At 39.6% G+C, this 22,331-nt stretch overlaps 1 protein-coding gene across 3 annotated transcripts in view; it reads left to right on the top strand.

The window, feature by feature from the left end:
- Positions 1-22,331, top strand: part of ANO10 (anoctamin 10) — a 230,588-nt gene that overhangs the window by 45,311 nt on the left and 162,946 nt on the right. For all 3 annotated transcript variants that reach the window (XM_049863252.1, XM_049863253.1, XM_049863250.1), the window contains exons 5-9: positions 786-905; positions 3,156-3,725; positions 5,192-5,247; positions 15,608-15,682; positions 16,218-16,400. In XM_049863252.1, coding sequence (XP_049719209.1) covers positions 786-905; positions 3,156-3,725; positions 5,192-5,247; positions 15,608-15,682; positions 16,218-16,400 — 1,004 coding nt within the window. The remainder of the gene's footprint in view (positions 1-785; positions 906-3,155; positions 3,726-5,191; positions 5,248-15,607; positions 15,683-16,217; positions 16,401-22,331) is intronic.

Raw genomic sequence — 22,331 nt, 5'->3', positions numbered from 1 at the left:
AGTCATCTGTCCCTTCCATTTGCCCTGTAGACAGGTGGGGAAAGATATATGTACACAAATTTTAGCAACATTTATAATAGCAAAAAAAAAAAAAAAGATAAATACTCATTAATAGAGTGTTAGTTAAATTGTAGCATTTCATACAAGGGAATATTATGACCCTGTTAAAAAGGACCTGTTGTATTTATATTGACAAGGAAGATATCCGTATGTACTATGACATGAGAAGAGATTATAGAGCATTGTGTACAGACTGACTGCATTTTTGTTTTCAAGCACACATTTCTGGATGTATTTTTTTGAAGTCTGGATATACAATAAATTGCTATTAACAGTGGTTATTTTCCAAGGGAGGGGAGAAGAACAGGGACCCTTCACATTCTAATTTGTACACTTCTGTATGGCTTAAATTTCACACTGACTTGTCTTGTTTTTACAGTCAGAGAAAGTAATAAAGATATATATATATTCTGAAGAACAAAAGAATATACTTCTTTTGAGTAGGAAATATAACTTGACTTTTGTGTAGTACTCTGTCTCCTACCGGAGTGTTTTTTTTTTTTTTTTTTAATTTTTATTGTGCTTTGAGTGAAAGTTTACAAATCAAGTCAGTCTCTCATACAAAAATTTATATACACCTTGCTATATACTCCTAATTGCTCTCCACCTAATGAAACAGCATACTCCTTCCCTCCACTTACCAGAGTGTTTTTATACTATTTAATGAAGCATCCCGGGCAATCTTGAATCTGTTTTATGTACTTGGGCACATTTTCGCTCTGCAGTGAGAAGATTGATCACCTCTGGCATTGTGATTCAGATGTTCCCACTGCATGATAACGAAGCCCTGAAGAAGCTGGAGGACACCTGGTATACTCGGCTTACCTTGAAGTATCAGCCCATAGGTATGTGCCAATGCCTATTCTCTTAGAGAAAGAGGGGCGTCAGGAGGAGCTCTGAATGAAAAGCCATGATCCGGCAGTGGAGTCATGTCCTTGGGCAGCTATTTAACCCTCAGCTGGGCAGAGTTCACTGGCTGCATGTAGGAAAACATTTCTTTGGGGGAACAAGATGGGTTAAATTTGCCTGTTTGTCCTGTTTTACTTCTTATGTCATTTTAGATGGACTGTTACCACTGGCTTTCATTAAATTTACCAACAAACCAGGAAATTTAGAATGACCTTCATGAGTGCACGTCAGGGTTGGAGTAGAACAAATTTTATAAGAATATAGTTTGAATATTTTGCATTTGAAAATTTCTATTTCTGTAGGGCCAAGCTGTGCTCATACTAGGTACTAAGAGGTGTAAACATCTTTTGAGATAGTTTATAAACATCTTGGTGTGTGTTACTACATCAACCTATTTTCTCTGAATACAGTATGAGAATAGGTATTATTTTATTTCGTATGCATTGAGCATTACTTTATGTAAATCTATGTCAGTGTAGAGTTTCAGAAATATTCAAAATTGTTGATTCAGTCTGATTTTTTAAACATAAGAAGTACATTTAAGCTGGTAGGTTTCACCATAAGCATTACTATCAGCTTTTCTTTAAAGGACATTTCTCGTTTGATTTTGTTAAAAGGAATATTTCCAAAATATGCTTTCTGATTTCCATTTCTGAAAACAACTATTATGATGTTGCAACAACAAACAAAGATTGTTTTTAGGATCGAATTTTGAACCTGCATTTTGATTTTTTTTTTTCTTATATTCTCTGAAGGGAAAAGTTTTATTTTCTGATAGTTTCAGGTATTACAATAGCCATTTTGTGCTAGATTTATATTCTTCCACTTTATTTTGGCATTGAAGTGGCAGTAAATTTGAATACTGTCTGTAAGACTTTTAAGGTGACGAGTTACTTTTTAGATGGTGAGGGAGAAAGTGAGTTGATAGTGAAGCCTGGACATGGTTGTGGTAGTGAGCTCAAGGTGTCTGGGGAGTGCTGGGACTGGTCATAGTAGCTGGGCACACGCAAATCTTGAACCACCCCTCGGATCGTCTGATTTGGAACCCAACACCCTAGGGACCATCTTCTTCTTGTTTATTTATTTATTTTTTTGCTTCGTATCATTTAAACTGATTCAGGTTTGAGGCAGCTGCATCATACCCATCGTTGAGCTCCGGTAGTTCAGTGGTTAAGAGCTGGGCAGCTCGAATCTACCAGCTGCTCTTTGGAAACCCTACAGGGCAGTTCTACTCTGCCCTATAGGTTTGCTATGAGTCGGAATCGACTTAGTGGCAGCGGGTTTGGTTTGGGGTTAGCTAGGGAAAGTACAATAGGAGAAAATACTTTAAATCAGTTTGTTGTAACCCACCTCCATAGACTGACCTGATCACATCATCTTTAAAAAGGTGATGTTTTTACGGCATCTAATTAACCTCCTCCCTGCATCCCATCCTGGTTCCAGGGCAGGGTGCTGTCTCCATCCAGGTACTCACCCGTGTGGATGTGGCTGGCAGAGCGTGTGGTGTTAGTGACCACTTTGGGGTTAGTTAGCTTGTGTTGAGTTCAGAAAACATTAACAGTGGTGTTGCTTTGGTTTTCTTCTGCCCAGTGTTTACATGAAGCTGTAGGTCAATGTGTTCCATAGAATCTTAGTGTGTGCTTTTGAATAATTTGTGTTCTTCAGAGCATTGACAATTTTGCCATGACCCGTTGATGAAAACTTCTATCTGTGGGTAGAGGAAGCACGGTCCTAGAGATGCAAAGGAGTCTTTTTTATAATAGAACATTTGTAACTGTAATGTTAAGATGAGAGCATAAATAAAACCCTGAAATTAAAATGGTTCAAAGGCCATGACTGAGCTTAAACTAGGACCTTTCAGGTAAGCTTCAGTGTGAGTTTTTCTTTGGGAAGAAGGTCTCCACCAAGTAAGGAGGAAAGGGGAAGCTGAGCCAGGGTACCTGGCAGAGCAGCCCAGCAGCTGTGGGCTGGGGCCTAAGTTGAGGGAAAAGTTTGGCTCGCTATACAGACAAGCAGGATATACAGCATGGATGGACTTAACACTGTACGCTAGCTGGGAAATGAGGGTATTAAAAGATTCCCTTTTGACTAAAAAATTGAATAAGCTTACTTGAAATGATTAAAAAAAATTTTTTTTTTGTAGTTTTGTATGTCTGTACTTAAGATCTTTTTTCTTTTCACTATAGACAATATCCGTGGCTACTTTGGGGAGACAATTGCTCTTTACTTCGGATTTTTGGAATATTTCACTTTCGCCTTAATCCCCATGGCCATCATTGGGTTGCCTTACTACATGTTTGTGTGGGAAGACTATGACAAGTATGTGATCTTCGCTTCATTCAACTTGATCTGGTCCACAGTGATCCTGGAGGTGTGGAAGCGTGGCTGTGCCACCATGGCCTACAGATGGGGGACGCTGGTCATGAAGAGGCAGTTTGAGGAGCCGCGGCCGGGATATCATGGGGTTCTGGGTATCAATCCTGTCACCGGCAGGGAGGAGCCTCTGTACCCCAGCTACAAGAGACAGATGCGCATTTACCTCATCTCTCTGCCCTTTGTGTGCCTCTGTCTCTATTTCTGTCTGTATGTCATGATGATTTACTTTGACATGGAGGACTGGGCCTTGCAGCTGCATGAGAACAGCGAGTCTGAGTGGACCAGTGTCTTGTTGTATGTGCCCAGCATCATCTATGCCATCGTGATTGAGATCATGAACCGCCTCTATCGATATGCTGCCGAGTTTTTGACTTCATGGGGTAAGACTTAAAGCTTTGCATTCATGTCTTACCTGCCTGTGAGAAACATAGCTTAGATTATAGATTCACATACCTGTTACCTTGCAAAGAAGTTGCTCTGGGCCGTTACAGAGACATAAGCCAAGTTCACTGGCTATGTGAACACTCATGGTCTCCACATCATGGTTATCACAGTTCTCATGTTTTGAGTACTAGTTATTATATTCTAAGTGCCCTGCTAAGCACTTCATCTACAGTATCTCATTTTTGTCTCCTCAGGATGCCATGAAATAGAACTTATTTCACCATTTTACAGATAAATATACTGAGGCTTACCAAGGTTCAGAATTTTTTTCTCTCATGTCATCTCTCATCTAATCAGCAAATGGTGGAGCCAGGCTAATCCAGACTTATCTGTATCCAAAACCTGTTCTCCTTACACTGTGATACTGTGTTTCATGCTGAGAGTAGAATAGATTGAAGTCATCTTCCTGATACTCTGACTGAATGAGCTGTAGCTAGTATTTTATAACTGATTATGTAGCTGGTCTGGGGCCACTGTGGACTACCATCGTGCTCCGTGAAGGTGGCATGTATCTATGGTAAAAAATGAACTTGGCTATAGTTTCAAAATAGTTTTGATAGGCCATTCACTTTTTATGTATTCATTCGAACAAACAAATATGCCATATTCTTCCTTAGAATGAAGTCTAGGCCTTAACTTCATGGGCCATAGAAGTGTTTAAAATTATTTTTATTAGTCATGTAACAACAACAGCTACCATTTTTTGAGTGCTTTCCTTCTGCTGATAGTGGGCTAAGGTCTTACGTTATTTCTAATCCTTATGACAACCCCGGGAGGAGGGTCCTGTCAGTCCTGTTTTGTAGGTGAGAAAGCAAAGTATCAAGAAGTAACTTGCCCAGCGTCAGACAGTGGCAGAGTAACTGAGTTGGGATTTAAATTCACTGCCCCTCTGTGCCAGGTCACACTTCTCTTTACTATCTTCTTTCTGCCCTTTGCCTTGCTGTCTTGAGGTCTGCATAGTGTCTCCCTTTCCTAGATAAGGATGGAAATTTGAGTTTCCCTTTAAGTTAATCCTGGTGGTAAGACACATGTACAGAAAACCATTTACTCCCCTTCTCATTAGAGATTGCTAGTCAGTTTTCACCATTACCACTTATACAGGGTCTTTTTTTGGGTGGCTGTGCATAGGATCATGGGATCATTTGCCAAATATCCCCGGCTTTCTTCTGTAGCAGTAATATTTGAAAAACAGTTTCAGACCACAGTGCTATTGCAGTACCTTAAAAAAATGTGCCCTGAACTTCCTTCCTTCCTTTTTTGTTTGATGTTCTTGATGGTAACGCACTCACTGACTGAGACTCTGGTCTCAGCACAGTGTCCCACTTTACCAGGTGACGGTGCTCACATATTGCATATTGCTTTTTCATCTGAGAGAAATCACCTCTCCTCCTTAATATTTTAGAGAATCACCGATTGGAATCTGCCTACCAGAATCATCTAATTCTGAAAGTTTTAGTGGTGAGTAGAATTTTTTATATACAAATCAATTTTTAATTATGAAACTAGAGCATACTATTTAATACTTAGGGATATAGACTTGCTTCTAATTTAAGATTGCAGATAGTTTTAATATATTTTGTGAGAGTAGGCAAGGAATGATTAATAAATACGTGTGTGTATACATATATTCAAAGGTTACAGATGTACATGTAATGTAAGAAGTCCATATATAAAAATTACTATTAGACTGTTTTGAATCTTTCACTATTTAACAACCCTTCTAATTACCAATAATTGGTTTAGTGATGGAAAAATTAAAAAAAAAAAAAATTTTTTTTTTTTGTCAAATACGTTTCTGAGGCCCAAGAGGTCCTCAGCATGTCGTGATGGGTAAGGGGGAGATGGAGAAAAGGCATCGTGTTACTTGTCTGCTGTTTGGGTAGAAGCTCACACAGTATTTCGCTTTCCACCGTTATTACAAATAATAACACGGCTACTAAGTAGCCAAGAGCACTTCATTTATCGGGAGGTTACCTTGGCCATCTGGAACATAACTGAGAAGCAAGAGATGAACTCTCAGCTGAAATTGATTTAACATAATCCATGTACCTTACTCCGAGAGAGGACTCCAGGCCCTCACTTAGGAGGAATCTTTATTCTAGCTTACAAATTATTCTAAGAAACTTATTTGTCTGGTTTTTCACTCCTTAAAAGGTCAGAAACCACCCAATAGGAGGGTGTTTAAGTTATTGAATATTGTTGTTGTCAGGTGCTGTCGAGTTGGTTCCAACTCATAGCAACCGTATGCACATCAGAACGAAACAGTGCTTGGTCCTGCACCATCCTCACAATTGTTATGCTTGAGCGTTGCTGTTGCGGCCACTGTGTCAGTCCATCTCTTTGAGGGTCTTCCTCTTTTTTGTTGGCCTTCTACATTACAAACACGATGTCTTTCTCCAGAGACTGATCCCTCCTGATAACATGTCCAAGATATGTGAGACGAAGCCTCTCCATCCTCACTTCTAAGGAACACTCTGGTTGTACTTCTTCCAAGACAGATTTGTTTGTTCTTTTGGCAGTCCGTGGTATATTCAGTATTCTTTGCCAACACTATAATTCAAAGGCATCAATTCTTCTTCAGTCTTCCTTATTCATTGCCCAGCTTTTTACATGCGTATGAGGTGATTGCAAACGCTGTGGCTTGGGTCAGGTGCACCTTAGTCGTTGAAGTGACATCTTTTTTAAAAAAAATTTTTATTGGAAGTAGGTCAACTTATAGAGGCAGGTCATAGGTGAGGAATAGAAAACCTTTATAAACAGGCAATCAGAATTCAATGCTTTTAGCAATTGAGACAATTTAGAAAAGGGGTAAATAGCCGTACATACTTAAAAAGGCTCTGGGCCTCATCCTAGCACTGTGAAATCATTAATGTTCAAAATGTTAGTGCTACATCAGCAAGGAAGGTATCGTCTACGTTCTCTGTGTAGGGAGGCAGGGGAGCATACGATACATTAAAAAGTTCATTCAAAATGATTGTAATGTGGAGCTTTTGTGCATGTTGTTGTTCTTGTTGTTGTTAGGTGCCGTCGAGTCAGTTCCAACTCATAGCGACCCTATGTACAAGAGGATGAAACACTGCCCAGTCCTGAGCCATCCTTACAATCATTATTATGCTTGAGCTCATTGTTGCAGCCACTGTGTCAATCCACCTCATTGAGGGTCTTCTTCTTTTCTGCTGACCCTGTACTCTGCCAAGCATGATGTCCTTCTCCAGGAACTGATCCCTCCTGACAATATGTCCAAAGTATGTAAGACCCAGCCTCACCATTCTTGCCTCTAAGGAGCATTCTAGCCGCTTTTCTTCCAAGACAGGCTTGTTCGTTCTCTTTGCAGTCCATGGTATATTCAATATTTTTCACCAACACCACAATTCAAACCCATCAACTCTTCTTCGGTCTTCCTTATTCATTGACCAGCTTATCACGTGCATATGATGTGATTGAAAATACCATGGCTTGGGGCAGGTGCACCTTAGTCTTCAGGGTGACATCTTTGCTCTTCAACACTTTCAAGAGGTCCTCTGCAGCAGATTTACCCAATGTAATGCATCTTTTGATTTCTTGACTGCTGCTTCCATGGCTGTTGATTGTGGAGCCAAGTAAAATGAAATCCTTGACAACTTTGATCTTTTCTCCATTTATCATGATGTTGCTCATTGGTCCAGTTGTGAGGATTTTTGTTTTCTTTATGTTGAGATGCAGTCCATACTGAAGGCTGTGGTCTTTGACCTTCATTAGTAAGTGCTTCAAGTCCTCTTCACTTTCAGCAAGCAAGGTTGTGTCATCTGCATAATGCAGGTTCTTAACGAGTCTTCCTCCAATCTTGATGCCCCGTTCTTCTTCATGTAGTCCAGCTTCTCATATTATTTGTTCAGCATACAGATTAAATAGGTATGGTGAAAGAATACAACCCTGATGCACACCTTTCCAGACTTTAAACCAATCAGTGTCCCCTTGTTCTGTCCGAACAACTGCCTCTTGATCTATGTAAAGGTTCCTCATGAGCACAATTAAGTGTTCTGGAATTCCCATTCTTTGCAGTGTTATCCATAGTTTGTTATGATCCACACAGTCGAATGCCTTTGCATAGTCAATAAAACACAGGTAAACATCCTTCTGGTATTCTCTGCTTTCAGCCAGGATCCATCTGACATCAGCAATGATCTCCCTGGCTCCACGTCCTCTTCTGAAACTGGCCTGAATTTCTGGCAGTTCCCTGTCGATATACTGCTGCAGCCATTTTTGAATGATCTTCAGCAAAACTTTGCGTGTGATATTAATGATATTGTTCTATAATTTCCACATTTAGTTGGATCATCTTTCTTGGGAATAGGCATAAATATGGATCTCTTCCAGTCAGTTGGCCAGGAAGCTGTCTTCCATATTTCTTGGCATAGATGAGTGAGCACCTCCAGCGCTGTATCTGTTTGTTGAAACATCTCAATTGATATTCCATCAATTCCTGAAGCCTTGTTTTTCGCCAGTGCCTTCAGAGCAGCTTCGACTTCTTCCTTCCCTACCATCGGTTCCTGATCATATGCCACCTCTCGAAATGGTTGAACATCGACTAATTCTTTTTGGTATAATGACTCTGTGTATTCCTTCCATCTTCTTTTGATGCCTCCTGCATTGTTTAATATTTTCCCCATGGAGTCCTTCACTATTGCAACTCAAGGCTTGAATTTTTCTTTAGTTCTTTCAGCTTGAGAAACTCCGAACGTGTTCTTCCCATTTGTCTTGGAGAATTTAATTACTTGTCAGACTTTATTCTCTGACAATGCCAGATGCAGTATCAGATGACAGCCGTGTAAAACGATAGATAAGTTAAAATCTGTTCTTCCTGCATCGTGTTTTTTAGGTCTCTGCCTTCCTTTTTAATCTTATGGGGATAGCGTTTCTTAGCCTTCCCAGGCTTTTCATTCTCAACCTCATACTCTAACTTTGCACACACCCCCTCCCCCGCCCAGCATTCCCACCATCTGCCTGTATTGATCCTACTGCTCTCAAGCTTCCCATTTCTTCATTAATTAAGTGCTCACACATGTACATGGAGCAGTCTTCTGACTCAGAAAGTGATGCTGCCAAGCAGGAAGTACCTAGCATGGGGGCTGGAGGCAGACAGGGAACCCATCAGTACAGAGGGTAGCACAGGTTCTTGAGCAGGGGAACTACTTGAAGAAATAAGAAATATTTAGTAAGAAATATTAATCTAATTTTGGAAGAAAGGATGAGCTGAGAAGCAAGAAGGTCAGTCAGGACACTGTATCCATAATTCAGTGTGAAGTAATCTATAACCTGGGGAGGAAAACACAGATGGAAGGGAATCACCAGAACTTGGGTACTGATCTGATGTGAGGAGGTGGTTGCGGGAGGCACACATGGTTCTAGGGCTTCGAAGCTTGGGGGACTGAGAGAATGCCATGTAAGAAATGAGAAGCTAGGAGAGGTAGACAATTTATATTTAAGAACTGGTGTATGTAGTTTCTTGTGGCTGCCATAGAGGTTACCACAAACTTGGTGGCTTAAAAAAACAGAAATTAATTCTCTCATGTTTCTGGAATCCAGAAGTTCAAAATCAAGGTGTCATCAGCACCGTACTCTCTCTGGAGGCTTTAGGGGAGATTCCTTTCTTTGCCTCTTCTGGCTTCTGGTGGCTACTGACATTATTTGATTTGTGGGCACAAACCTCTAGTTGCTGCCTTTGTGGTCATATTACCTCCTTCTCATCTCTGTGTCTTCTCCCCTTCTGTCTGGTTCACACTTCCCCCAGACTTTCTCTTATAAGGACAATTGTCATTGGATTTAGGGCCAACCCGATAATCCAGGATGATCTTCTCATCTCAAGGCCCTTTTCCAAGTAAGGCAACATTCACAGGTTCCAAGGATTAGGATGCTGACATATCTTTTTGCCCGCCATTCAACCCACTACGACCAGTGTCTCTGATTAGGTTATTTCTTATTTCTTTGCAACTCTTGTTTTGGTATAGTTTTAGTAAAACACCATTGGAAAGTTTTGTTTAAACCTCTGTTTGGGTAGGGTGTTGTACTACCTTCTAAATTAATTCCTCACCTCTGGGTTTGGGATTAGTTTACTCTACTGACTCTATCAAGTTGGAAGCTTTAGGGGCCCTAGATTTTCTGAAAAAGGAGATTAAAAATCTGTTTATCGGGAAGTGAGATTAATACTCAGATTTACTCAGAAACCTTAAACAAGAAAAGTTTCTCACTTTAAGTTGCTGTGACTTTTCAAGTTTCCTCAGAGAATCTTAGTGAAAGAACTTATAATTGGGTTAAATCTAAAATATCTGGTAATTTTTGGAAAGGCGTCACCTCACATTTGCTCCGATATGTAGTTTTTGTTAAATCACTTGCTCATTTATGTATTGTTCATCAATATAACTCTTCTCTTGTGATGCATCTTATTTAGTACGTGTAATCTCTAAAGAAAAACAAGCTGCTGTATTAGTGCTTAGAGTGCGAACCATGAATTATGGGGATGATAAATAGGTACTTAATTTAGACCCCTGCAGAGTTAGTGACATCATTTAATTATGGCTGCACATCTTAGGTATTGATACTTTGCAATTATGAATTGTAACAGTGAAAGCTTTTTGGCAATGTTTTTCAATTGTACTTTTGGAATAACTATATATAATGTCTTCGACTGCATTATAAGTAAAATGCCTAAATGGTTAATATGCTTAGACTATTAAAAATCTTTTAAAATGTCATTTAAATGATTAAAAAAATCATTTAAAATTGGAAATGTTTCAAATTGTGATGCCAGGAGTGTGCCTGTCCTGCTTTGGGAGATGTCATTGTACTTTTTCTGTGTGCGTGAAAGTCCGTTTGGGAAATTTCCCTTCTGCCCCTCAAGCGTTGAACATTTGGTTAGTGTAGTCTAGTGGTCTGATGAGGTGGTTGGTATATTAGCAACTGACTGGATCATTTTGTCAGATTTGAATGGACTGTATGGAAAGTAAATGTCATTTAGAGGGAACAGGTGAGGAAGGAAGGAGACAGCAAGCTTGATACTTAGGATTGAGTTTTCAAATTTAAGTCAATTTTTTTTTTTAACATTCTTAAATGCATTACATTCTTTTTAATTGAAAATTTAATGAGATAATTGTAGATTCACATGCAGTTGTAAAAAATTCTGTCGCATAGCCTGTCAGTTGCTGAGAAGGGGTTGTAAAAGTCCTCAAATATATTTATGGATTTGTCTCTTTCTCATTTCAACTCTGTCATTTTTTTTTTGTCTCATGTATTTTGAGGATCTGTAGCTTGTTGCATACAAATTTAGGATCATTCTGTCTTCTTGATGGATTGATCCTTTTAATACTATGTAATGCCCTTTTTGTCTCTAGTAATTTGCCCTGCCCTGAGCTTGACTTAATCAGATAATAATATACAGCCATTTCGTTTTTTTTTTCAGTTAATGTTTTCTTGGTATATCTTTTTATATTATTTTACTTTCAAACTACCTATCTTTTTGAATTTGGAATGAGTAAATAGCATATGGTTGTGCCATGTTTTTTTTAATCCACTCTGAAATGTCTTTGATCGTTGCATTTAGATCATTAATATGTCATTGCTTAAATTTGTCATTTTGTTTTTTGTTTTCTGTTTGCTTCCTCTGGTTCTTGTTCATTTGTTGTTCTCATCTTGCCTTTTTTGACCATTTTTAAGGATTCCATCTTGATTTATGTGTAGTGTTTTTGAGTGTATTTCCTTGTAGAGTTTTCATATCGGTGGCTGTGGGTATTACTATATACATAAGTCACTTGTTATAGTCTACTGGTATCAGCATTTTACCACTTTGAGTGAACTGGGGAAACTTTACTTCTGTATAAATCTCTGAATTTGGGGGTTCCCTAAAATCACCCTCTGGTTTGGTGATTCTTAAAACTGCATGTGAATCTACAATTATCCCATAAAATTTTCAATTAAAAAGAATGTAATGCATCTAAGAATGTTTAAAAAAATTCACTTAAATTTGAAAACTCAGATCCCTAAATATCAAGCTTGCTGTCTCCTTCCTTCCTTACCTCTGTTCCCTTTGAATGACATTTACTTTCTATAGCCCCTTCAAATCTGCCAAAACAAAATGAATCCAGTCAGTTGCTAATATAGTATACTGTCCATCTCATCAGACCACTAGGCTACATTAACCAAACGTTCAAGGCTAAACATTAAGTTCACAGGACTAAGCATATAGTCACATGACTATCATTTGTTGCAGTGAAAGGTTACAAAACAAAATCAACAAAGGCCATAGGGAGGAGTCCGGCTTTCAAGAGTCCTCTCCCAGTGGAGTCACACAGGATGAGCTTAACTTTTCCAGCATTGAATTGTGACAAGTGTAAAATATTGTCTATCAGGGAAGCTCATTAGAGACTCAGTGCCCAAGGTTTTTATTGTAGGCTGGTCACACAGGCACTCTCTGCCTGGCACATCCCAAGAATTCAGACTCCCAGGAGGAAAGCAGGCATTCAGCATAAACCACATTGTGAGCCACTATCATCAGTTAGAGAATGGTGGGAACAATCCTGAAATCAAGTTCCCAGATGCCAGCCAAGGGCCAACTTTGCAAGCAGGCCTTTCTGAGGATAGCAGTCTCTGGCCTCCTCAGTTTACTCTTTTCTGCACCGTCCCTCTATTTCCCCCACTTTTAAATATCATTGTCATGAGTATCAGATGGTGTTATAATTTTTATTCCAATCATCAAATAAGATTTGAGTTTTTTGAAAAAAACTCATGAGGAAAAGAATAGTCTATTTTATGTATCCATATTTCTAGTTTTTTGAGTGTTCTCTCTTCTTTCGTGATGCACCAAAGTTCTTCCTTTCATATTTCCTTTTCGTTTGAAGAACTTCCTTTAGTCAATATTTAAGGGTAATCTGCTAGTTTGCCTTCATCGGAGCATGTTTATGTATCTTCTTTATTCCTTAAGGATATTTTCACCAGATAAAATTACAGAGCTGTGGTTGTAAGTACTTTCATTTCAGCACTTAAAAATAAGTGCCACTTCCTTCTGGCTTCCATGGTTTCATATGAGAAATATGCTGTCATTCAAATTACAGTCATGTGCTGCATAGTGTCCATTTGGGCAACATCTAACCACATAAATGTCTGTGGTCCCATAAGATTCTTTTGTTTATTTAAGGGAAAGCAGCTCTTCTTTTGTTTATTATTTCTTCCTAATGGTTTTAAAGACCCCAAACCAAGACTCTTGCAGCACTGGTGGGCACAGTGTGGGTGAAGATGGGCTGGGGCTTTAGCTGGGCTGGGGGCCACTACCAGTGGACAAGGACATGGCTCTGGGCTTGGGCTCTTGGGCTTTGTCTGGTGGTCAGGCAGGCGGCAGGGGCTATGGGGCCTGGGCTGCTTCTGCTCCTTAGGTGGATGGAACAGCAGGCGGAGCTGGGTGCTCTTCTCTCCGTCCTCATTTGCTTCCTCTTGCTTTGCTCCTGCCACTGCCCTCTCAGCCACCACCCTCTCAGCCATCACCGCTGCCGGTTCCTCTGGCCTCTACCAGCAGCTCAAGTAGCAGCAGCGGCGATGAGGACAATCAGCAGTGGCCTCCCATAAGGTTTTATTATAATAGGATTTATGGGGGTTGGTTTGTAACTATGGGTTATGCATAAGTCAGACATTCATAACCCAGAGATTGCCTGTATATAATGTGGTGTTCACACAACGTCCAAATCACATAATGTCCTATTTCACATAATGTATCCTGGACGTTAAGTGGCACATGGCTATAGTGTTCTTCTGTTGGTAACCAGTGGCCGTGGAATTAATTTTGATTCATGGCAACGCCATGTGTGACAGAGTGTAACTGCCCTCCCTGGGGTTTTCAATACTGGATTTTTCAGAGTCGATCACCAGGCCTTCCTTCAAAGGCACCGCTGGGTGAGCCACTAGCCTTTCAGTTGGCAGCCAAGGACATTAACCGTTTGCACCACCCAGGGACTTCCCCTATTGGTAATATGTCATTTTTTCTTCTGCCACTTTCAAGATTGTCTTTAGTTTTCAGAAGTTTAATTATGATGTGTCTTGGCATGGAGTTCTTTGAGTTTACCCTGTTTAGCATTTGCTCAGCTTCTTGAATCTCTAGATTTGTGTCTTTCATTAATTTGGGGAATTTTTCAGCCATTTCTTCCAATACTCTTTAAGCCCTACTTTTTCTTATCTTCTTTTGGGAATCTGATGGTATGAATGTTGGATCTTTTGTTATTGTCCAACTGGTCCCTGAGGTCCTGTTCAATTTTTAAAATCTATTTTCTTTCCTTTGTTCAAGTTGGGTACATTCAATTCATCTATCCTCACGTTCATTGATTCTGCCCTCTTTTATTGCCACTTTACTATTGAGCCTATTCAACAAGTTGTTACTGTATTTTTGAGTTCTTTAATTTCCATTTGGTTCTTCTTTATGTCTTTTAGTTCTTTGCTGAGATTTTCTATTTCTCCATTTGTTTCAAGAGAATTTACAATTGATTATTGAAGCTTATGATGACTGCTTTAAAATTCTTGTCAGATAATTCCAACCTCTGTTTGATCTCAGTTTTGGCATCAGTTGATTGTCTTTTCTCATTCAAATTGTGATTTTCTTGGTTCTTTAGACTGTACACTGGACATTTTGTCTGTTATGCTAGGAGACTGGGTCTTATTTAAATCTTTAATTTAGCAGACACTCAGCCTGTTTGGGTTTAGCATGCACATTCTGACATATTTTGTAAGCTGCGGTTGTGATGACAGTTTAATTTTCAGAGCCTTTATGTTTTTTTTTTTGTTGTTGTTGTCTGCTTGGTTTACTGGTGCTGCTGGTGTCTCCAGCGGTCCCTGCTGGAGCTGCCTTAGGGAAGAAGGAATTTCCCAGGGCTGGGCTTCTAAATGTCTCTTGGCAGAAGAGGGAAGTCTCTAGCACACAGTGACAAAGAGGGTTCCATGACCATGCACTTGTGGCTGGATTCCCCCTACTGGTGCTTCCTGGCACCCACTGTGTATCTGGGGTAGGATGAGGGAGTCTCAGGCCCATGGTAACAAAGATGCTCTCAGGCTGAGCTAATCGGTATAGGTGGGTCTTTTCTTGCTAGTGCCACCCAGCTACCCTGGTGTATCTCATTAAGGGAGTGAGTCTTAGACCCATGAGTGCAAAGAAGCTTCTTGGATTGAGCCCTTTGTTGCGGGCCTCCCCTTGCGAGTGCCACCTACCTGCCCCACTGACTCCTGGTGGGGGAGGGGAGCCACAGGTCCATGGGCACAAAGAGGCTTGCTGGGCTCAGCCACTTATTTTGGCAGGGTCCTTCTTGCCAGTCCTGCCTGGCCATTTCAGTATCTCTTGATGGGACAGGGGATTAGAAGGCCCGGCAGAGAAGGAGAGCACTTTTCCCAGTTGCCTATTGTTGGTCGGGCTCCCAATCTGTCCATCTTGCTGGTTCTTCTGGGCTTGCCTGGTGGTGTTAGTGGGACTCGTGTTTGATCTGGGGGAGGAATGAGCCTACTTGCATTGCTAGGTTGAAGGTTGGAAAATGCTGAGCCTTGGTCTCCTTCTTCTGTTGCATGGGGGAGACAGTAAGATGCCCTGATGTTGTGTTGTTTCTTCATTCCTGGGGTTGCAAACCAGTTTGCTTTTCCTCTTACCACCTTTTAGTCTTCTCTTGCATTATTTTCAGAGTTTATAGTTGTACTTTGTGGGGAGAGCAGGGAGAAATTAGCCCACACCATCTAGAAATCCCCCATTACATGTTTAAATGCTATATTTATAATAAAATACTACAAAGCAATATTAAATGTTGTTATCTTTTTTTGGCAGTTCGACTTTCTAAATTGTTTTGCCTCACTCTTCTACATTGCCTTTGTCCTGAGGGATATGAAGCTTTTGCGTCAGGTGAGTGTGAATAACAGAAAAGTATCGATTTTTTAGGTTTGGGAGGTGGTTTCCTATATTCAGGTAATGGCACTGGGTTTTTTTAAAATTGTCTTCACATCATTATTTTTCCAAATAAAATATTTTATATCTTGTCTACTTCTAGGAAAAATTCTAAAACAAAACATAAAAACATTAGCAATTACACTGTGCTTCTCAGACAAATGCAAAGAAGTTCATTGAAGCTAGTCAACTCGCAACATTAATCATATAGGGCAATAAAGTCAATTATATAGTTTATCTCAAGCCTTGTAAAAGCAAGTCTAATAGCAAAAATATATTCATTAATTGAACCATTTATGTGTGTGTGTGTGTGTGAGAGAGAATTTTTGATGTAACCTTAAACACCATTCTAATACCTAGTGTTTCAGCTATTAGTGTTAATAATATTATAGTACGCTATTTAAGATTTCATTCTATTTATTGCAATAATTGTATGCATGCTATGATTTTATTAAGCTACATTTCTAAATATTACTTATATACTTTTCTTTAGAGCTTGGCGACTCTTCTGATTACCTCACAGATCCTTAACCAAATTGTAGAATCTCTTCTTCCTTACTGGCTTCAAAAGAAGCATGGCGTACAGGTGAAGAGGAAGGTGCAGGCTTTAAAGGCAGACATCGATGTGACATTATGTGAGCAAGTCATCCTGGAAAAAGAAATGGGGACCTATTTGGTAAGTTTGATTATTGGTGGATTAAACATTTACTGAAATTCAGTAATAGTTATGACTAATGAGTGCATGTATACTCATTGTCCGAGACCTGACTATCTTATCAGTGCTTTCCAGCCAATTTTCTTATCATAAGTCATTTTAAACTTAAAAAGATAAACTCGTGCATTGAAATACTGCTGTCTGGAATCTGCAGTTACACCTAACAACCCCACATGGCACGTGTGGTGAATTATGTGATCGCTCTGCGGAGAGGGTAGTGAGAATAGTTGCTCAAGAGATGACAAAGCAAGGGAGAGATGGCCCATGGAGAAGCAGCAGCATTGCTCACTCACCACAATTCAGAGTTGTATAAAACAGGTTGCTCAAGCAGTAGATTGAGGGCCATCACTAAAAAATGGAATGCCAATCTGAAGATTAATTTCTGGCTTATATGACTTAATGCTATTGTAAATATGAAACAGTTCCTTTAAGACAAATAATTTTAGCGTTATTTTTAGGAACTGCAAACAGACCATTAGGGGCTTGGTCACTTACAATATTTGAAACATCTAGCTTATAAAAATCTAATCATGTATTCAACACACTTTTATTGAGCTCCAGCTATGTTCACTATTTCTGTATTTTGGAAGGTGCTGTAGGGTCACATCTTCTTCAGAGCATTGCATCTTACATCCTTCCTTCTTGGTATGTTATTCTTTTTAATAGAATACATCCTTCAGTGGTTCATTCAGTGAGGGTACACGATTGTTAAACCCTCGTAGTCTTGTTTTGCATCTTGGATGAATTTGTCTCCTGCTTATTGAGTTTCCTGGCTGACTTTAATAGTTTCTTTTTCTCATATGCTTACCTTCAAGTCACATGTTCATCTGAAGTAGGAGTTCGTTCTCTCTCTCTGCTCATTTCTCCCTGCCTTGTTTTTTGCAATTGCCCCCACTGGGCCTCCAAGTCCCTAGTCCAGGACCAGGTCTTTGTAGCCTAGAGTTCCCTTCCTGTGGTTACGTTGGAGGATTTGTACATCCAGTCACAGCACCAGTAGGTAGAATGCTGTTGACAAAGCAGGAGTTCCTGGGAAGCAGATGTGGCTTCTTTACAGCCGCCTTTCAAGGGTGGGGACTACCGTTCCAGCCTCTGGTTTTGCTCAGTAATCCTGGTTCTGTTTACACTTTGGGAGACTGGGACGCATTTGCTTCCCCTGCCCACATGATACAGATACTAGCTACATCTGCCAGCCCGTGGACTTGGAGCCTGGCTGTGCGCCTGCTTACCATCTTGCGTTTTGTTCCATTTATTTTTCTTGTTTTTGAGTGGTGATATGTCTTTTGATTAAAATGTACATACATGCACTAACATTTTCTGTCAGTGTTTGGGGGAAAAGATGATTCAGAGTATTAACTTACAGAACATCATGGCCAGGAACGTTATTATGTTTATACAAAAAGCATCAGAGAAAACACACACGCATATACACATGAACACAAAGAATAAGAAACAGAGCACATGAGCACGCTGTGGCGCCGCTTTGCCTGAATTAGTTGAGTGGTAGCTTACTGTGGGTTAAAAACTCAGTCTAATTCACATTATGTCCGAATCCTTTCCTTGCTTGTGCCGGGGAATGATATTTTTGACCATATTTATTTTTCTTCATTCTCTTACAGAAACTGAACCACCAGTCTTTCTCCCATGTTTTTTTTTTCCACTTAAAACAAAAATGTATTACATCACAGTTTTAGTGGGTCATGAGTCTGGGTTCAGGCTACCGGGAGCCTCTACTCAGGGTCTCACCAGAGTGAAATCACGGTGTCTACCGTTGCTTCAATCTCCTCTGAGCTTGGGATCCTCTTCCGAGCCCACAGGTTGTTGCCCCCACTTATTTACATGGGCAGAGCAGGGACACCAGGGTGAGACTTGTGGGGCCCATCTTTGAAGTCTACCTACCACAGATACAGGCATGAGAACCAAAGGCGGGAATGCTTCCCAGCAGAACAGCTGTTCCAAGTTCCTTAAGTCTTCTCATTTTTGTACCTTGTTAAAACATGACCCTAAAATGGGATGAGTGGGAATCCTGTTGTCTTCTCCCTCCTGTGTGGCAACCCTAGCTTCTGGTTTTCTCTTTGTCACGTGTGGTTATGTTGCACTAGGGTAAAACAAGAAATAAAAGCAGCTTCTGCCAGAGCTGCATACCCTGGTCTTCTCCCTGTTGCTTGTGACATGCACATATTCTTTTTCTTCCAGCCCAGTCTTTCAGTTCCTTAGGGTTTCCAACTTGTATTTTTAGACATTTAAAAAATTATTTCATTAATGTATACTTACTGTAGAAAACTTAGGAGCCCTGGTGGTGTGAAGGTTAAGAGCTCAGCTGCTAACCAAAAGGTTGGTTGTTGTAATCCTCCAGCTGCTCCTTGGAAACCCTATGGGGCACTTCTACTCTGCCCTATAGGGTCGCTATGAGTTGAAATCAACTCAAGAGCAATGAGTTTTATAGAGAACTTATGAAAGCATAAACAAAAAAGTTAGATAAATATGCATAAAGAAAATGAAAATCACCCTCAATCATGCCACCCAAATTGCTAATATTTTGTTTTAGAGCTTTCCAGACTCTTTCCATTTTGACATACATATTTTTACATTCCACGAAAATACTTTTGAGTTTTGTTTTTAATTTTTTTATGCACAACCTATAATTATTATATTTCCATGCCAATGAATTTATTTCTACATCTTGTTTTCCCCATTGTAAAGAAAGAACAATAAGTCACAGAGATAGGAGGAGGTAGCCTTTAAGAACTAAACCAAAGAGGCTCATTGGTAGTTGTCCACAACGTCTGCTGAAAAACTTCAGATGGCTTTGAAAAGAGTCTTTGGTTTTCAATGGCTTTTTCCAGATTTTTAGGTTACCCTCACTTAGACTTCATCCCTTGTGAGCATTACCTGCATTTGACTGTGGTGGTGGTTCCTGGATGTTGGGCAGGATGCCGCCATGTGCCCCATGTTCTTTATTCCATTCCTTGCCTTATTTTTGGAGGCCTTACTTCATCAGCCATCCATCACCTGGTGCTCTTATACCTCCCGCTTCCCCCTTCTACCAGCAGCAACCATCAGCACCTCTCGCATTTTAAACTAAGCAAACCCCACACATCCTATGCTGTTTGTGTCCTGTTTGCTTCCTGTCCCTCACAGTTTCTTGAAATAATTCTCCATATCGTTGTCTTTGGAAACCCTGGTGGCGTAGTGGTTAAGTGCTGCGGCTGTTAACCAAGAGGTCGGCAGTTTGAATCCTCCAGGCGCTCCTTTGAAACTCTATGGGGCAGTTCTACCCTGTCCTGTAGGGTCGCTATGAGTTGGAATTGACTCGACGGCAGTGGGTTTGATTTTTTTTTTTTAGATTGTTGTCTTTACTTTCCCACTTCTCTTCTTACGGTCAACTAGAATCTGCTCAAAATCTCGTCTTTTTCTCGGAAATTGTTAAGGCAGATAACATCATCCCCTAAAGAGCCCCCAAACCAAATTTACAGGCTCTTCTAGACCTGTTGCCCCTCCATTTCTCCTACCTCAGCAAATGGTATACAATAATCCAAACAATGTGGCCTTCCTCCAAGCAGCTTTACTTCATTCAAGAGCTGTATGCTAATAAGGTGGCACTCCCCAAATCTTAGATGTCACCTCTTCTGTCACCTCCTTACATCTGATGATATATTTACAAAGGAAGGTAAGGCAGGCACTGTGCTTTCATGTTAAAAATAGGTGACTAAAGCTCAATATTTTTAATCATTTCGTGAATAAATTAGGAGCAAGATTCAAGACTTCGCTTTTCCAATTCGTTCTGTTATACAGCACCATCTCTCTGATGTGAAGTAAAGGAACAAATGTGCTAATTTCTCTCTCATATCTTAGATTATCAGCACCATTCTGATAAATGGTGGTCTTCTTTCTTCCTTTAGTTTTTACACTCCTTATTGTCTGTTGCGCTCCCTAATATGTTCAGTACAGTTTGAATGGAAGTGATTATAACAGCAATCTTTGTCTTCTTCCTGATTTTTGTCTTCTCCCTGTTAGGTGTTATGTTTGTTCTAGGTTTCTGGTAGATGGCCTTTTATCAGTTTAAAAATGCTGTTTTCCTTGTTTGCTGACAGTTTTTATTGTGAAGGAATGTTAAATTTTCTTTTTTGCCTCTGTTGATATTATATTGTCTATCTCATTAATTATTTAGTGTTTCATTTACATCATTAAGTTTCCTAATGAAACGCCATTCTTGCATTTAAATGATTAGCTCTACCTATCAATATTTTTCATATACATTGTTGTGTCAAGTGGGCTAATATTTAGGGTTTTTGTGCTATTAGCTAATGATTTTTTTTTTTCTTAGTCACTGGGGGCGGAGTTCTCTTGTTATTTCTCACAAAATCTCTGTTTCTGACAGAGATCCTGGCATTTAGCATTTTCCTTCATGTATTTTGGGGCTCTGTTAGGTGTATATACATTTATAGTTGTTATGTCTTCTTGGTGAATTGATCCTTTTATCACTATAAAATGTCCTTTGTCTTCAGTAACAATTTTTGCATTAAAATCTGTTTTGTCTAATAATAGTGTAGCCACTTCAGCTCTCTTTTGGTTATTGCTTTTATGGTATGTCTTTTTCCATTCTTTGCATTCAACATGTTTGTATCTTTGAATCTAAAGTGTGTCTCTTGTAGACTGCATGTAGCTGGATGAATTTGTTGTTGTTGTTATTTTACCCACTCTGCCAATCTCTTCGTTTTAATTGGAGAATTTGACATTTAATGTTGTTACTGAGAAGGTAGGCTTTATGTATAACATTTTGCCATTTGTTTTCCATATGTCTTATTCTTTTTTCCCCTCAGTTCCTCCAATACTGCCTTCTTTTGTATTAAATACATGGATATGCTCTAGTGTACTATATAAGGTCCCTGGGTGGTAAAAATAATTTATGCTTGACTACTAACCTAAAGGTTTGTGGTTCAAACCTACCCAGAGGCACTGTGGAAGAAAGGCCTGGTGATTTGCTTTCATAAAGATTACAGCCAAGAAAACCCTATGAATCAGTTCTACTGTGTAACTCATGATGCCAGCATGAGTTGGCATCAACTTGGCAGCAATGAGTTTGTATGTTTTTAGCGTACTATTTTAATTTGTTATTTTATTTAAATTCTGTTATTTTAATTTCTGTTGTTGTGTCTTTTGCTATGTGTTTTTAATTTTCTTAGTAGTGTCCTTGGAATTACCTTTAGCATTTTAATTTGTAACACTCTAATTTAGATTAATACCAACTTAATTTCAGTAGTGTATAAAATTTTGGCTCCTATATAGCCCCACCCCTGCTTAGGCTGTTATTTTCACAAATTACATTTTTGTATATTGTGTGCCCATCAACTTATATTTATAATTATTTCATTATACATTCTTCTTTTATATTTACCTATGTAGTTAACTTTACCAAAAAACCAAACCCTTTAGTGTTGAGTTGATTCTGACTTATAGTGACCCTATAAGACTGGATAGAACTGCCTCATAGAGTTTCCAAAGAGCACCTGGTGAATTCGAACTGCCCACCTTTTTGGTTAGCAGCTGTAGCACTTAACCACTAGGCACCAGGGTTCCCTTAATTTTACCAGTACTCTGTAGTTCCTCCTGTGGGTTTCAGTTACTGTGTAGTAGTACCCTGTTATTTCAGCCTGAAGGATTGCCTTTACTGTTCCCTGCAGGGCAAGTCTGCTAGCGACAGAGTCCTTTTTGTGTGTGTGTGAATATATTAATTTCTCCTTCATTTTGGAAGAATATTTCTGCTGGATATAGAATTCTTGGTTGATAGTGTTTTTTTTTTTTTTTCCTTTAACAATTTGAATATGCCATCCCACTGTCTCTGACCTCCATGGTTTCTGATGAGCAACCCCCTTTTAATCTTATTGAGGATCT

Source organism: Elephas maximus, chromosome 20, assembly GCF_024166365.1.
Source record: "Elephas maximus indicus isolate mEleMax1 chromosome 20, mEleMax1 primary haplotype, whole genome shotgun sequence".
NCBI classification, from domain to species: domain Eukaryota; kingdom Metazoa; phylum Chordata; class Mammalia; order Proboscidea; family Elephantidae; genus Elephas; species Elephas maximus.
The sequence above is the reverse complement of the archived record's forward strand: the minus strand, read 5'-3'. Positions and strand labels throughout refer to the sequence as shown.